Source organism: Phoca vitulina, unplaced genomic scaffold (genome assembly GCF_004348235.1).
Source record: "Phoca vitulina isolate PV1807 unplaced genomic scaffold, GSC_HSeal_1.0 scaffold34, whole genome shotgun sequence".
Lineage (NCBI taxonomy): Eukaryota > Metazoa > Chordata > Mammalia > Carnivora > Phocidae > Phoca > Phoca vitulina.
Genome location: NW_022589737.1, coordinates 17,680,046 through 17,695,650, shown reverse-complemented (window position 1 = coordinate 17,695,650; position 15,605 = coordinate 17,680,046). Strand labels below are relative to the sequence as shown.

The window sequence follows — 15,605 nt, the reverse complement described above, 5'->3', positions numbered from 1 at the left end:
AAATAAACATTTTGCTATACGGTCGTAAATACTCAATTATCAGGCCAGAGATGTGAAAGAGGTTGCTTCCGCGGTGAAATGGAGGCAGATGGGGTTGCCTGTATTTGGTTACAAGTTTGTAGAACCATAACCCTCTGTAAAATAATGCATTTAGCCTTTGTAAAATTAACAACACGCCACAATTTACTTGTTAATGACTGCAAAAACAAACAAGAGCAACCTCCTGCTCCAAATCTCTAGATTTCCGCACTTGCTACTCAAATCAAACTTTTCTGAATTTGATTTTCTCATCTGTAAAATTAGTTATTAGATATAGATTGAAATAGATCATGAATACAAAAGTGCTTGAAAACAAGAGTTGTTTAAAAACAGCTTGATCAGGGATGCCTGGTGGCTCAGTCGTTAAGCGTCTGCCTTCGGATCAGGTCATGATCCCAGAGTTCTGGAATCGAGTCCCTTATCGGGCTTCTCCCTCTGCCTGCTTCTCCCTCTGCCTGCTGCTCCCCCTGCTTACACACACACACACTCTCTCTCTGACAAATAAATAAATACAAAACCTTGATCCAAAAGTTTGGGATCCTCAGCATTCACTTATTAGATCACGTTGTGTGTAGAAGGGAGTGGGACACGAGGAGCACAACGCTGTGTGGAACTAGCGACCTTACCTTGCACTCACCTGTCTAGTACCCGCTCCCACCTCTACCTGTACCAGGTGGTGATCTATTCTTGGGCCATGTGACCTTGGACAATTTCCGTAGCTTTTCTGAATCTCGGTTTCCCTACCTGGGAATAGCAAAGCTACTCCTGCGCCGTTGGAGTGAGAAACGACCTTGAGATTGGGCTGTTTGGGCCGGGGGCGGGGGGGAATTGAAGGGGGAGGGGGGTGATCGCAGCTCCCTACCTTCAGCTCCATCCCGGGCACGCGGGACCCCTGGGGCCTGGGAGCCGCAAGCTGCGAGCGCCTGGGTAAGCGAGCATCCGCAGTTACTATGGCAACCGGCGACGCCGGGCGTTCCCAGGCAGCCCGCGGCGGAGCTGAGAAGGCCAGCGGGCCCCCGGCTGCGAAGACCCCCGCGGCATGAGGCGGGAAGAAGCGGTGGTGGTGAGCGCGGTGGCGGTGCCGGAGGCGGGCCGAGACCGGGAGCAGCCTCGGCCGCCGGCCGGGCTGGGGTGCGGGGAGCGCGGGGAGCCCGGCGGCGGCGGCCCCCAGGAGTCTTGCAAACAGTGTGAGTTCCCCTCCGGTCGCGCACCGTGTGCGCAGACACGTGCGGCGTGTCGAACGCGTGGAAGGGGAAGCGGGGGAACCGGAGTGAGACTCGCTGAAGGTGTTGGAGGGAGGGGACAGAGCTGCAGTTTTGGCAAAGGCAGAGGTGGTGATGGCGCTGGGGCAGAAAGCACCCGGTCCATTTCCCCAAAGCCGCCTTCACCAAAGGCTGCCTGAGCCCAGGTAGCCTCCAACCTGATAGGTAGTGGCATTGACCTGGAAGGCATTGAAAAAAAAAAAGTGTGTGTATGTGTGCGTGTAATTATAAAAATCTAATATAAAAATTTGAATTTATATATAATAAAATATAAAATGCATAAACATTTATAATATGCATAAATATATAAATTATATACACACACACAGAGAAACATGTGGCTCATTTTTGCCAATTCCTTCATTTTACAGACCAGGAAACTGAGGTTTAGACTAGAGGAAATGAAGTGACTTGCTCACAGTGACTCAGTCAATGCGGGAGAAGTACTTAAAACGCTAAACCTCACCTGTCTTGGACTCTCAGTTCATCAGTTATTACTACCTGATACTTTTAGAATCTCAGAATGACGGGCCACATTTTAACACAAGGGTTTCCTTCCTTGCCCTGCCAAACACACAAACAATATTCAAGTGAGTAAAGGCAGTTCTGGTCCAGAGTCACAACCAACATGGCTGAAGCTGGAGTCTGCTCCAGGCCTCTGCGCTCATCCATATTGTTCCATGAATTTATACTTCACAGTCTCTTGTACTCTACAGGTTTTCAGGAAGTGCTAAGGAATGATGATGGGGGAAATAATAGGCCAATGAGGAATGCCCGCAGTTTCTGGCCCTTCTGCATCGCCTCCTTGATTGCCTCTCTAGAGACCAGCCTCAGGTTGTGTAGCTCGGCAGACCCCAGGAGGGAGGGTGTGGCTGAAGCGGCTCAGCCCCCCTGCCTCAGGGGGCCACACAGCCTGCTCCCAGGACTCCTCATCAAGGAGCTGCAGAACCAGTGTCTCCTAGAGAAAGGGCCATTCCCCCATTCCTTTGATTATCAACAGCATGCAGAGGCCTTACTCGGGGTAACTAAATCCAGTATATTTAAGTATTTGGTATATTTAAGTAAGTTCTTACTCCAACTTCAAATTCTGTCTGGGCATTTTCCCATTAAAGATGCTGGAAATGAAAGGTTCTTTAGTCCTCTGGAGTTCTGTAGGAGTAAAAGGTGGAATTAATCATTCACTCATCCATTCAACAAATACTGAATCCTTACTGCATGCCAGGCACTGGGCAAGTTGCGGAAAAGTGAGTGATGAATTAAGGCATGTGTCCAAACTTTGAGGACCTCAGAAAGTCAGGGTCAGGGCATAGAGCACTCTTGCCTCAGCCTCCCAGAGAACCTCCTTAGGGCCTCAGCCTGAGTAGAGCCAGGCTATTCACACCCACATGAAGTACCCATTCGATTGTCAAATGTTTTCTGGGGAAGTCTTCTGTCTCTCTGTAGCTTCTACTCCCTAATCATAGATCTGATCTGAAATATACACAGATGAAATATGGGCCTTTCCCAGTAAAACATCCTTGAATTGTATGAAGGTGGCTATTTGAACAGCCACCAAATCTTTCATAGACTTCAGGCTCATCTTTAAAATACTTTGTAGCACTCTCCCCATCCTGGCTAACCTCTTCCAACATTCTCCAGTTTATTAAACCACTGAATCCAGTATTCTAGGTATGATCAGGTTAGGGTAACATGCTGGAACTATAACCTCCCTTGATCTGAACGTTCTACTTCTATTAAATGGACCCAGAATCAATTAGCTGTTTTGGCAGGCACATTATATTATTAATAGATATAACAAATGCAATCTATGACATCCTTAGTTTCTTTTTCCCCTGTTGTCCAATCGAAAACATTTGATCCAGGCTTTTTCTATCTTTTATTTATGCAGTTAATTTGTTTCATCCTAAATACAAGTCATTATATTTATCCCTATCAGTACCATTCTATGAATTGTAGCACTCCATTCCAGGTACAGAAGCAGCCCTTTGAGTCCTAAGTTTGCCATTCAGCAAGTTTGTGCCATTCTCACAATCGGTGAGTAGGCAGTTCCTCTCCATATCCAAATTAGCAAACTAGGTGGTACTTCCAACAGTTCCAAGGAGAGTATCTGGAAGTCCCTGACCTGTCATTCAGCATCTTCGGCATGGGCGTTCTGCCTCCTACAAATACACTTTATCAAATGCCTTGCTGAAATGCAGATGCATTGTGGCTACGACATCTTCCTAATCTAGCTAGTTTAGTAACTTGGGTTTGGGGGAGTCAGGTAGGCATGGCTTTTAATTTTTATGACTAGTTTTGTGATTTCTGAGAGTAACTTTCTCAACTATAAAATAGGAATAATTATACCTGCCCATAGAGTGATTTTGAAAAAGAGAAATAATATATGTAGGATGCTAATAATATATGTATGGTAGCATTCAATAAATTATAGCAATTGTTATTAGCTCTTAACAAAAGAGAGCAGTTCAGTCTGGAATAATATTGTTCTTAGTAGTCCTTAACACTTAGTGATCACTGTTCCTCATTATCTGTACTCAAAGCCACCTGTTGGCTAACCCACTCAAATGTTGGTGAAGATCAACATCAAGCTGCTATGTTAGAGTTTGTAGAATTTTTTTTTCCTTCTTTCCTTCTCTCCTTCCTACTTCTCTCCCCCCTTCCTCCCTCCCTTCCTTCCTTCCTTCTTTCCTTCCTTCCTTCCTTCCTTCTTTCCTTCTTGGAACGGGGAATATTTGCCTATACTAAGCTCTTTGCTACTCTAATTTTTCACAGTTCCTCAAAACCTTTAGTGATTTCCTCTGTAAATTCTTACAACAGCAGGGCTGAAATTCGTCAAGAGACTTGAACTTAGAGGAGGTGATCTCTTCTGTTCTACTGAACTGTTACAGGATTTTCGTCCTTCTTAACCATGTTTCTTAAACCCTTTTCTGCCTTAGAATCATGATTTAGCCAAAAAAGTTTAAACCAAAGTTAAGCTTGAGTAAAGCTAACCCCCACCTCGTGTTCATATGACTACTAACTTTTGGGAAACAAAAATGAGACGCAGAAAGTATCTAATTCTACCTTGTTTGTGTCTGAAGGTGTGTTTGAGTCTTCCTGACCAGGAGTGACCCAGGACCACAGCAGTGGTCTCTTACCCCATTTGGGCTGGTCAGTACACAAGTCAAATCTCTTCACTTGCGTTCTTTATTGGTTAGTCTGGGAAAGATGAGGCACCTGCCATTGTGAGTTTAAAGTCACATCTTAAATAGCTAAAGTATTGGGTTGGTTAGGTTTTCCATGGTTCCTTGCATTGAGCTTTTGAGTATTAAGACTAGAACTAACCACTGGTTCCCTGACATTCACAAGGCGGCATTGGCATTCATGCACAAGAATAGTCTTTGAGCTCCATCTAATTTAACAATGCTGAGTTCTACTTGGACACACATTTGGTCTATTATTACACCAGATTCTGCTCTAAGACTCTGATGAACTAAACAGAAAACATCCCTGCCCAATGGTATTTATGGTCTGATAAGGAAGACATATATTCAACTAATAGTTACATAAATAATGGCATATAAAGCAAATGAGGCCATATACAAATTGCAATAAATGAAATGAAGGAAAAGAGGAGAGTCCTATGCTAAAAAAGTATCCAGGAACATTTGAGGATTGTAGAGTCAGGGAAAGCTTCCCCAGAGAACCGACCTTAAGCCTAGGATTGAAATTTGAGTAGAAGTTACCCAGGCAAAAATACTAGGAGAAAGGCAGTTCAGGTACAAAATAGAATGTACATAGGCTTTGATGTGGGAATGGACAGAAGGGCCATGATGAAGCGCAGAAAGCAAGAGAGAGGGACTGACAGGAGAAACGGGGGTGACAGTGTCAGGTAGCACAGAGCTCCGGGGGGTGAGCACAAGAAATATTGCAAGGTACTTAGAACAAATAAGCCAGTCCTCCACAATACCAGTGATGTCCTATAGGGCCAGGCTTAGAGACCAGGAAAAATCGTATGTCCATAAGTGATTCACTACTACAATTCACGTTTACCTCTCAAAATGATGACTAAATAAGGCTGAGGTTGTTCTGTGTTATGTAGCTGGATTGTAGGCTCCATGGGCACATCTATCTTATTCATTGCTTGTCCTCTGTCCCTAGCCCAGCGCCTGGCACAGAGTAGGTCCTTAATAAGGATTTATCGAATAAATGAGTTTTCTTGAAGCAAATGAAGGAAACTCCGTCTATTTCTTCCTAACACCTAAAACAGGTATCTGAAACTTACCACAGAAGTTCAGGAATTATGTGAAAGTGTAAAGTCCCAAAAGAACCAAAAAGGGATCTTTCCAAAATAGGGTGAATCATCTGCTGTTTGTATGGAGGGATGTGTCTTTTTAAGAAATTGTTATTCATGTAGGTAAAATGGCTAGAAAGTTTGGCATAATTTATGATAAATAACCAATTTTATTAATGTCTTTATAGGGAAGAAATTCTTGTATTTTGAGCCACATAAGAGAATTAAGGAAGTACTAGGAGAAGAACTTTATATTAAAAGAGATGAGTGCCGCATTAAAAATCCACCTGCAGGTAATCTCCATGACAAATGAAGTATATTTCTGAAATGAATATGAAATTACCTATTTAATGGTAGAATGATTATTTTATTTATTACAAAACCATGACTATCAAAAGAAAAATGGATACTTGGGAAATTCTTGAGCTAATTTTATAATTATTTTGCCTGTGTCCAAATAAGCTTATAGTTACAAAAAGTAGCTATAGGTATCAGTATCTACATTGCTATCCCACGTTTTTGGTGGAGTTATTTCTATTCAATAAGAAGTAGAATTTTTTCCAAGAAAAGCACAGTAATATCTTCAATCTTTATCAATATAGGTGTGACCAGTAACAGTGGTTCCCAAAATTTGGATTTCATCAGAATTACCTGGGAACCTGTTAAAAGCAGATTGCTGGGAACCATCCCTAGAGTTACTGGCTCAGTAGTTCTTGGGTGGGGGGTTGGCAATTTGCATTTCTACCAAGTTCCCAGTTGGTGTTGAGGCTGATGGTCCAGGGACCCAAACTGAAGATCACTGACCCAGAAGAATCGAAGTCATTTAAATAGGTCAAATCATCCAAGGATTTTATTGTATTTACATGAAGTTTATGGGTTAAATGTCTGGGCATTGATAGTTCATTTGAGAAAAGATATGGTCTAGAAGCCCAGAATCCCTCACAGATTTTTTTTCCATGCCCAGCATGGAGCCCAACATGGGGCTTGAACTCACAACGCTGAGACCAAGACCCAAGCTGAAGTCAAGAGTCAGACGCTTAACCAACTGAGCCACCCAGGCACCCCCCGCTGCCACAGATGTTATTTTGAAACTACTAGAGCCCCTCATTTTCATGATTCCTTCTCAATGATTACAAGGCGCACATTTCACGCTTTTCAAATCATCAGTTTTTTATTGCAAACCTCTTAGGCACCAGCATTCCTGAAGAAAGAAAAGAACTGTAACACGTGACTTCTGTACTCAGAGAACTTGACATTTTCTGCAGAGGAGGAGCACTGTTGAATACCCAGCAGCTAGGGCTCAAATTCTCTAAGGATTCCTGAGAGCAGATGCTGCAGGCCTAGAAGTGCATTTTATTTCCCGACTCTGACGTATTTGCCCACTTTCCATTGCAAAACCAGCCATGCAAACGCATGTTAGGCCTTCTGTATTGCCCTTTCTTACAAAAGGAGAGACCAGCAAAATGGCCAATTTTATTCAGACTGTGTCTGGAAGGAAAATATAGAGTTTATTTTGAACTCTGTGAACAGATGCAGGATGACCTACTGAATTGTGTCTCCGAACCCCAGCCTATACGTACTATTCCCCTAGTGGTTAGAAAAAAATTTAAGTCTTATACTATTCTATTCTGGGCTTACTTTCATTTATACACTTAAAAATTTATAATTTAGGGGCGCCTGGGTGGCTCAGTCGTTAAGCGTCTGCCTTCGGCTCAGTTCATGATCCCAGGGTCCTGGGATCGAGCCCCGCATCGGGCTCCCTGCTCTGCAGGGAAGCCTGCTTCTCCCTCTCCCACTCCCCCTGCTTGTGTTCCCTCTCTTGCTGTCTCTCTCTCTGTTAAATAAATAAATAAAATATTAATAAATAAATAAATAAAAATTTATAATTTATATACCAATTAGATGATGTATTATTCTTATTGGATACGCTTGGTTGTTAGACAATCTAAGTGATTATAAAAATTGATTTTTCTAAGCAATCTTTTCAAATGTCCTTCCTATAAAATGGAAATGCTTGGCCTGCGTTTTCATAACATCCACCAGAGGTCGCACAGAGGTGCTCTTTTAGCCCTGAAAATCCTTTAAAGCTGAGAGTAGATTCTGTAAGGTTAAGTTTTAAAGGGGCTTTACTTATGGGAAAAAAGCTACTAATTTTTTTTTCTTTTTCTGTTCTTAAAATGTAAAAGGCTGAACGCCCCGTGTCCTTGGCCACAGCAGGAGCTAGCACCTAGAGGGGGTGCCATGCCTCCTGCTTACTCTCAGGGCGTTGGCAGCTCTGGGCCAGCCACTGAATTTTCTATTGCAGGATTTTTGGTGACATACTCCTTTAAATATATGATGGGAGCTGGGGCTTCTCTTTCTGGAGAACACAGCTTGTCACAGACACGCAGAATTCTGCATAAAACTTTTAGGGACTTGTATGTCTCCGACGGCAGCTCTTCCTGGATGTTAAGTACCCTAGACCCATTGTCTCCACTTCTCCACTTATTGTTTACTCCTCCACCCATTGCAAATAGGCTTTGGTTTTCATGAGCCCAGGCAAACTGTTCTTTTCCTGATGGTGGATGAACTTCCTGTTGAAGGTCAAATCCAATGATTTTGAAAGTCTAATACAATCCAGAAACTCGTCAAACTCAACTTCTCTCTAGCATCTGACATAATTGTTTACTCCTTCCCTTTGAAAACACTTTGTCAATTTAGCCTCCAGGTCAGCATGCTCAAATCTCCTGGTTTTGCTGGTACGACTCCCTGTCGTCTTTGCTGGCTCTCCCTTCTCACCTCTAAACTTTGGGGAGCTCGGTCACAGGCTCTTCTCTCCATCTATATTCACTCCCTGAGTGGTCACATCTAGCCCTGTGTGCTGATGACTCCAAAATTTATATCCCTAGCCTCTGCTTTCCCCCTCAAATCTCAAAAGCCTACTTAACTTCCCACCTGGATGTCTACTAGGCCTCTCACATGTACATGTCCAGAACAGAACTCTTATTCTATACCGCTCTTCAACAGCTCTTCCCCATCTCAGGAAATGACATCACTATTCACTATGCCAAACACCTAAAAGTCAAATCTTCAAACTTCATGTCCAGTCCCTCAGCTAATCCTGTCAAATCTGCATTGGAAATACATCCTAAATCTCCCCAACTGCAACCTTGTCCAAGCCCCCATCATCTCTTACAAGCTCAGCAGTAGCATCCTCTAGCACCTTCTACTGCTGTCCCCACAGTCCATTTTCTGCACAGAACCCAAAGGGGTCTCTTACAACACAAGTCATTGTATACCACCTCCATGTTCAAAGCCCTCCAATGGCTCTTTGTGATTCTTAGTCTAGATTTCAGTCCCCTTGTATGGTCTGCTCACCTTTCTGAACTCAGTTCCTATCCTTTCCCACCCCACTTGAGCCATACGGGTTTCCTTAATGTTCCTTAATGTTCTGGAACATGCCAAACCCATTTTCACCTCAGAACCTTTCTACTTCCTCTGTCTTTCTCCCTCTTCCTTCAAGTTTCAGCTCAAATGTCATCTTCTCAGAAGTAACCTCTCTACCAGATTAAAGTAGAAACTACCTACTCTCCCAATTACTCTAATCTTTTATACCACTTTCTTCTTTCTGCCTTTTTTTAATCACTACTTCGAAATTATATATTTGTCGGTATACTTCGTTATTGACCATCTGTCTCACATGAACATAAGCTACATGAGGACAGGGGCTTTATTTTGCTTACTATGAATCCTCATGAAAGCCATGTGATATAGGTATTATGATTCCCATTTTATGGATGAGTAAACTGAGATTTTGAGAGGTTTCTACTGTCCAAGGTTATGTGTTAAGTAAGTGGCAAAACCAGATTCCAAACTCAGGTCTGATCCCAAATCCCATTGGCATTCTGTGCACTATAGTGTTTCCAGTGACATACTATGACCAAGTCCCGTGGGTCCTGTTCTGCCCTTGGCTGGCTTGAGATTTCTGCACTACTTGACATAATTGATGGTTCTCTCCTTAAACTTTGTTTTTTCCTCAAATTCCTTGACACTAAATACCCTTGTTCTCTTCTTTGGATATTCCTTCTCATCCTCCATTGAGAACTTCTTTTCACTCACCTTCCTCTCCAAATATTGATGCCTACCAGGGTGTTACCCACAGTCTTCTAATCTTGTTCCGTTGGCTCTCCCTGGATCATCTCAGCTATTCGCATTGTTTCTACCACTACCTCATGTGTCTGTGTCTGAAGTCTGTGTGTCCAGGCTCAATTTCTCTTACTGGATGTCCTATAAGTACTCAAGATCAACATGTCCAAAATGAAACTGATACCTCTCCTCGACTTACTCCTTCCTATATATCACCCATCCAAATGCATGACATGGCATAATGGCCAAGTTCAAAACCACAGAGCCATCCTTCATACCCACTCCAGATTACCATGTCTTGCATTTAATTAGGCTCTCAGGGGTATCTTAGTTTGGCTCAGGATCCCAAATGGTTGACCCCTATGCCAGGCTCATCTTGCAAACATATAGACAAATTTATTTGTTCTGAATTATATTTTTTAAATATATGAATCAGTCGTCAACATTTAATAAATTAGGACTTTTTACATACGAATCTAGATTTCTAGATTATCCTGCGTGAAGAGGGAGGGGAGGAGGAGAAAGAACGATGTGACAGCCAAGTTGACATTCACACGTGGCACAGGGACTGGAGTCGGCTTACGCTGCCCTAGCTGGTCTGCCCACGCTGTTACCCATCCACATGAAGGTCCCCAGCCAGGTGGGGCATATCCCGAACTATTCATGTTCACACTTCCACTGCAGACTTCTTCCTCTCATGGTGGAAAGAGGAAAGAATGTGTTTCTCTGGTATCCATGTCTCCAACAAAAGTGGAAAAAGATAAAAGAAGTAGGAGAGCCAATTATTTCTTAGCCCTGGCCTGCTTTACTTATTTATATTACCTGCCTGGCTTTTCTATATATATATTGATTTTGTGACTATAGATAAACAATATATACTATTTCTTCGATATACCCAAGTCTATCTAAATTCTAGGGACCCCAAGGTATAGGCATGTGTCCAAGCGTATTTGTACAGCAATGTATGCATTAACTGGATTTGTTTGAATTTTTAAACTCTCAAGTCCACATTCTCTCACAACAATCTGATGATGAAAGTGAGATTTCAGTAACTGTCCAGACTGGGTTTTTCCTCAACCATTGATAAAGCACCAAAACACTGGGCCCCATAGCAAAGTATGGGTGAACTTACCGAAGAGCTTATATCATCTATTAGGAGGGGGGATTTGTCTGAAGTTAAGCAACTGAAATCAAGCATGTTTTCTTTCTGACTGAGCTAATGAGGACAATCGTGGAAGTGCCCAGAAGCAGTGGACTTCAGTTCTTTCTGTGCTTTTCCCCTTTTCCTTTGGCTGAATGAAAGTGGTGTAAGATCAAAGTTGTCTTTTTCTTGGGTTGAATGAAATAAGTCAAAAGTCTGAGATTCATTAACTAGCTTTTATGGACGTTTAACAGAGCAAACATAACATTTTTCTGGGATATTTTTGTTTGGGGGTTAAATGGGGACTCAGGCAAAAGATCTGTTGGTCTTCTGGGACCTTCAGCTAAATGAGCTATCCTACCTATTCTTGTGGTTGTGTTGTGACAACAGTTAATAAGAGCTGTGAAGATATTGACATGGCCAAGGTGTTCTGAGCTGTTGTTACCCGATACTTGGGTCTAGGGAATGGCATCCGTGGCCACAGGAAAAATGGGCTGCTGGGCCACTAAGCCCTCTCCTCTAGGATTTGGATTCCTCTTGGCTCCTGATAGAGAGATAGATGGGCTCAGTGAGAAGCACTGGAGGCTGGGGTGAGGGGTAGGGGTAGGTGGAGGGTGTCTCTCTATATATATACACAATGATGGTGGTAATAATAATAGGTATTATTAATAATTAATACTACTATTATTAATTTTTTACAGTTCTTACAAATTATCTCTTTCAGTCCTTGCAATGACCCTGCACTCTTATAATTCCCATTTTGCAGATCTGGATGCTGAGGCTCAGGGAGTATGGTGACTTGCCCTTTGTCACACAGCACAATAGGCTTGTCAGAAGCTGACCTCCTTGCTCTTAGCTGTTGGGCTATCCAGTCTCTTTTGAAACATAAGCTTATGTTTTCTGGGAGGAAAGAAGATTTGAAATTGTATTGGGAGCAAATAGTATTCTCTTTAGTAAAAGAAAGGTTGTCACAATCTTTTCCAGGTTCTGCCTCAGTTTAGCTTCAAACTGGAGGTAGAACAGCCTTCAGAGGCTTTACACATTCCTATCAAGATAAGGACAGGGTCTGGGAGCTGCTCAAAAAGGTTCTCAACATCCCGACAAACAAATGCCATTTTCTGACCAAATCTTCCGTCAGATGAGAATGGGATTTGGGGCCACTTATGGAACTTTCTGGATAAGGAAGAATTTAGCTAACGTCATCATTCACATATTCTTAGTGATTCCCTAAAGATTTTCCCCTCCTTACAACTTTTTTAAAAAAAGAGGTAAGCTTGTGAGACATGCATTATCAGACTGTTGCTTTCCTTTTACCATTTATCTTAAAATTATTTCTACATTTCTAAGAACTTTTATAGAGGACTCTGTGGAAATTATGTTTTAATTTAATGTTTTCAAATTGCAAGGGCTTTTATATTTTTCTGGCTGAAACCTGCAGAGGTTCTAGTAATCATAAAAATTTTGATTAATAAAATTTACTAGTCTTCTCTTACACAACATCGCCTTTTTCAATGAATTTCACGTGTCCTGCCAAATCCATGACTTTGTGTCTATATGTCCCTGAATGCATAAAAACTTAATTTTGAATCTGGTTTATTTATTACATTTAGTACCAATTTAGAAAATGTAAAACATCACTCAACAAGTGTGGATATGTTTGTTATTCATTAATTCATTCAACAAAAATATTTGGTGTACCTACAATATAAAGGGAATTTACTAGACACCAAAGGCATGTCAAGATAATTACAGAACGTAGAAGTCACCAAAGGTAAATTTAAATGACTTAAATTTTTCTTCCTGTGCTCAAATCTCTGACCGTGTTTACACAAAGGAAACACAGATGATAAAGCTCTAAACTGGCCTTTCAAGCTCTAATGTTCCTTACTCAGAATCAGAGACAGCTGAAGGCAACAAAAATATTTTTGAAGGGTTAGCTTACCTTCCCTGAAAGACCAGGCCAGGTCCCTCTGGCTAAAATTTCTAGCATAAGGGGCATCTGGGTGGCTCAGTCGTTAAGAGTGTGCCTTCGGCTCAGGTCATGATCCCAGGGTCCTGGGATCGAGCCCTGCATCGGGCGCCCTGCTCAGCGGGAAGCCTGCTTCTCCCTCTCCCACTCCCCCCACTTGTGTTCCCTCTCTCGCTTTGTTTCTCTCTGTCAAATAAATAAAATCTTGGAAAAAAAAGTCTAGCATAAAATCATGGTTTAGTAACTTTACATTTCAGGATAAAAACACACCTAGAAAGGTCCCTGAGTAGAAGGGGTTGGGGGCAGAGAAGGGAAGAGAGAAGACTCTCCAGAAGATTCCGAGCTTCCAGAAGGGATTTAGTTCCTTTCTCTTAGCTTTATTCTTGTCCTGCCGCCCTTTGCAGGTCGTGTGCCCACACTGTGGCCTCCCTGGCTCTCCTCCCCTCTGTCTTCCTGCCTCCTGGAATGCGCATGCCCAGAGCAGAGGGCGCTGGATTTCTCTCTAAAGAAGGTGCTTCAAAGGACATTTGTGCTTCTTTCCAGACCTCTTTTTCTCCAGTTGAACATATCACCTTCTGTAACTTCTTCACCCAAACATATCAAATCAAAGTAGCACTGTTTTTTTCCAGCAACCTCTATTCCTGAGTACAGTAAATACTTATACATAACGATATTTTGCTTTTATTTTTCTCATGCATTTCTGAGCATCTGCATTTACATTTGAGGTATTTTCCCTATTAAGTTGTGAACTTCCAGATATTCCTGGATTCCAGATTGCATCTGAAAGAGCACAACTTGATTAGATTAGTATAATTTTTCTATCTAATTTAATGTGGTTTTTCTACATAGTTCTGCCTCCTGATGTCAAAATGTTTTCCGTTTGCCAGAACTTCTCTCAATGTGGAACAAATCTAAATCCATTTCCTTGGTTTCTTACTGGGTGTTGTACACAGGAGGCATTTAATAAATATCGGTGGACTCCTAAATCTGAGAGTCTATTATCCAGGGGCTGGAGAGCAGCTCTTTACTGTCTCTAGACAGGATAGAAGAAGAGGAAACTGGCTGGAAGGGTGGGGAAAGATTTGGGTTAGATATAAGGAACAGCTTAAACTTTGTAAGGTCTTGACAGAAGGAGATTGTGGAGTCTTCCTTGAAGGTCTCTGAAGGAGGGGGAAGAAAGGAGCTTTGCCAGATACCTTCAGCTAACTCCATTCAGGAGTGGGGAGGAAGAGGCAAATATCGACATTCCGCTGGGTGAGTCAGCTCATTGATTCTGCTTCCAGAAACAGAATCTGAGTCCATGCTTGGACAGGAAAATCATTGTCCCTATAAAAATAATAGTTACCGTTTATTGAATGCAAAGCACTTTAAATCCATTTCATCCAGATCCTATAATAATTCTTCAAGCTAGATATTATCCCCATTTCAAAGCTGAGGAAACGGAGACATGGTGGGTTCAATAACTTGCTCAAAGCCATAAAACTGGCAGGTGGTGAAGCGAAGACAAACCCAGATCCCTTCTGACCCTAAACACCGTGCCCCTAACCACTACACAGTACAGAATCCTTTGGGGAGGAATCAGATGTTAGTGTGGATACCAGTAGGCGGCCTCAGATCTGTGGAGAATATTTGGGCATAATTTGCAGCTTCAGAAATGGTAAAAACAATGTATTTAACCTGAATAACCTTATTTGACTTGGGTCACAGTTTTCTACATGACAGATTTTCCCCAAAAGCTTGTTGACTGACTCTCAAGAGCTAAATAGTGCTTTTAGGATATGGAGAATAATCCAGTGCAAATAAAATCACTAAAACAATACTTACTGGATGGTATCAGGACTTAAGACTACGATTTGCTTCATATCAATGCATAGACATCGCATTCCGAGTATTTGTCTCTGGTGTTTTCCAGTGAGCTTGTTGTTTTCATTCAAGGGGCAATTAAATAGCAACTAGTTCAGTCTTTTAGGTGATTGCTGAATGTATATGATGAATTAATATGGTAACTTTTGGTTATATTTTCTTTGGAAATATTTGTATTTCGAGGAATTAGAATCAGATAGGGCTGGCCGCATGAAGTGTCTATATTAACTAATTTATTTCTGATCCTTTTGTGTTTTGTAATATATGTTTCTATACTGACTTTTCATCTATGTCTTCAGGGGCCAGCTAAATGATCTAATAGCACTGTAGAGGCTTAACTGCCTATGTAATAATTGAATGAATGAACCGAAATAAAAGATTAAACAAATGCTAAAGATCTTGGGTGGTTTGATTAATCAAACAAAATCAACTTCCACCCAAATGACTGAAAAAATAATCAGCCAGTAAATACTTCTAAAAGATGTTGCGCTGAAAAGGAACTCAGCTAATAATTGTCATCTTGCTTCTGAAAATATTGACAGTGGCCCTGGAAGGGATTTGGAGCATTAAAAGGAATCTCCCCGTGGGAGGCTTGAAGCCGGGACTGCTGAGCGGAAACAGTTTGCTGCCACAAGCCAAGTACTATTCGAGGCATGGAGGGCTGAGAAGTAAGATCCTGATAACTCTTGACTTCTACTGAAAGCCCCGAGTGCACCGATTAGCTCACAGCCCAGTGGTGTATGCTTTATTTCAAGTTCTCAATGCAATCTCCTTTTTTTTTTTTTTTTTTTTAAGATTTTATTTATTTGAGAAAGGGAGAGAGCACAGAGGGAGAGGGCAAAGCAGACTCCCCACTGAGTGGAGAGCTGGACATGGGGCTCGATCCCAGGACCCTGGGATCATGACCTGAGCCGAAGGCAGAGGCTTAACCGA

At 42.0% G+C, this 15,605-nt stretch overlaps 1 protein-coding gene across 1 annotated transcript; it reads left to right on the top strand.

Moving 5' to 3' along the window:
• Window positions 1–1,031: 1,031 nt before the first annotated feature.
• CUNH11orf97 (chromosome unknown C11orf97 homolog) lies at window positions 1,032–15,372 on the top strand. The gene is made up of 3 exons (XM_032426217.1): window positions 1,032–1,226; window positions 5,763–5,867; window positions 15,215–15,372. Exons 1-3 carry the CDS (start codon window positions 1,079–1,081, stop codon window positions 15,370–15,372), a joined length of 411 nt encoding a protein of 136 aa, XP_032282108.1. The 5' UTR covers window positions 1,032–1,078.
• Window positions 15,373–15,605: the final 233 nt, after the last annotated feature.

Coding starts and splice junctions, on each gene's coding strand:
- CUNH11orf97 (XM_032426217.1), top strand. CDS start 1,079: ATGAGGCGGGAAGAAGCGGTGGTGGTGAGCGCGGTGGCGGTGCCGGAG. Junction 1,227..5,762: donor CCAGGAGTCTTGCAAACAGT/GTGAGTTCCCCT, acceptor ATGTCTTTATAG/GGAAGAAATTCTTGTATTTT. Junction 5,868..15,214: donor CATTAAAAATCCACCTGCAG/GTAATCTCCATG, acceptor AAATATTGACAG/TGGCCCTGGAAGGGATTTGG.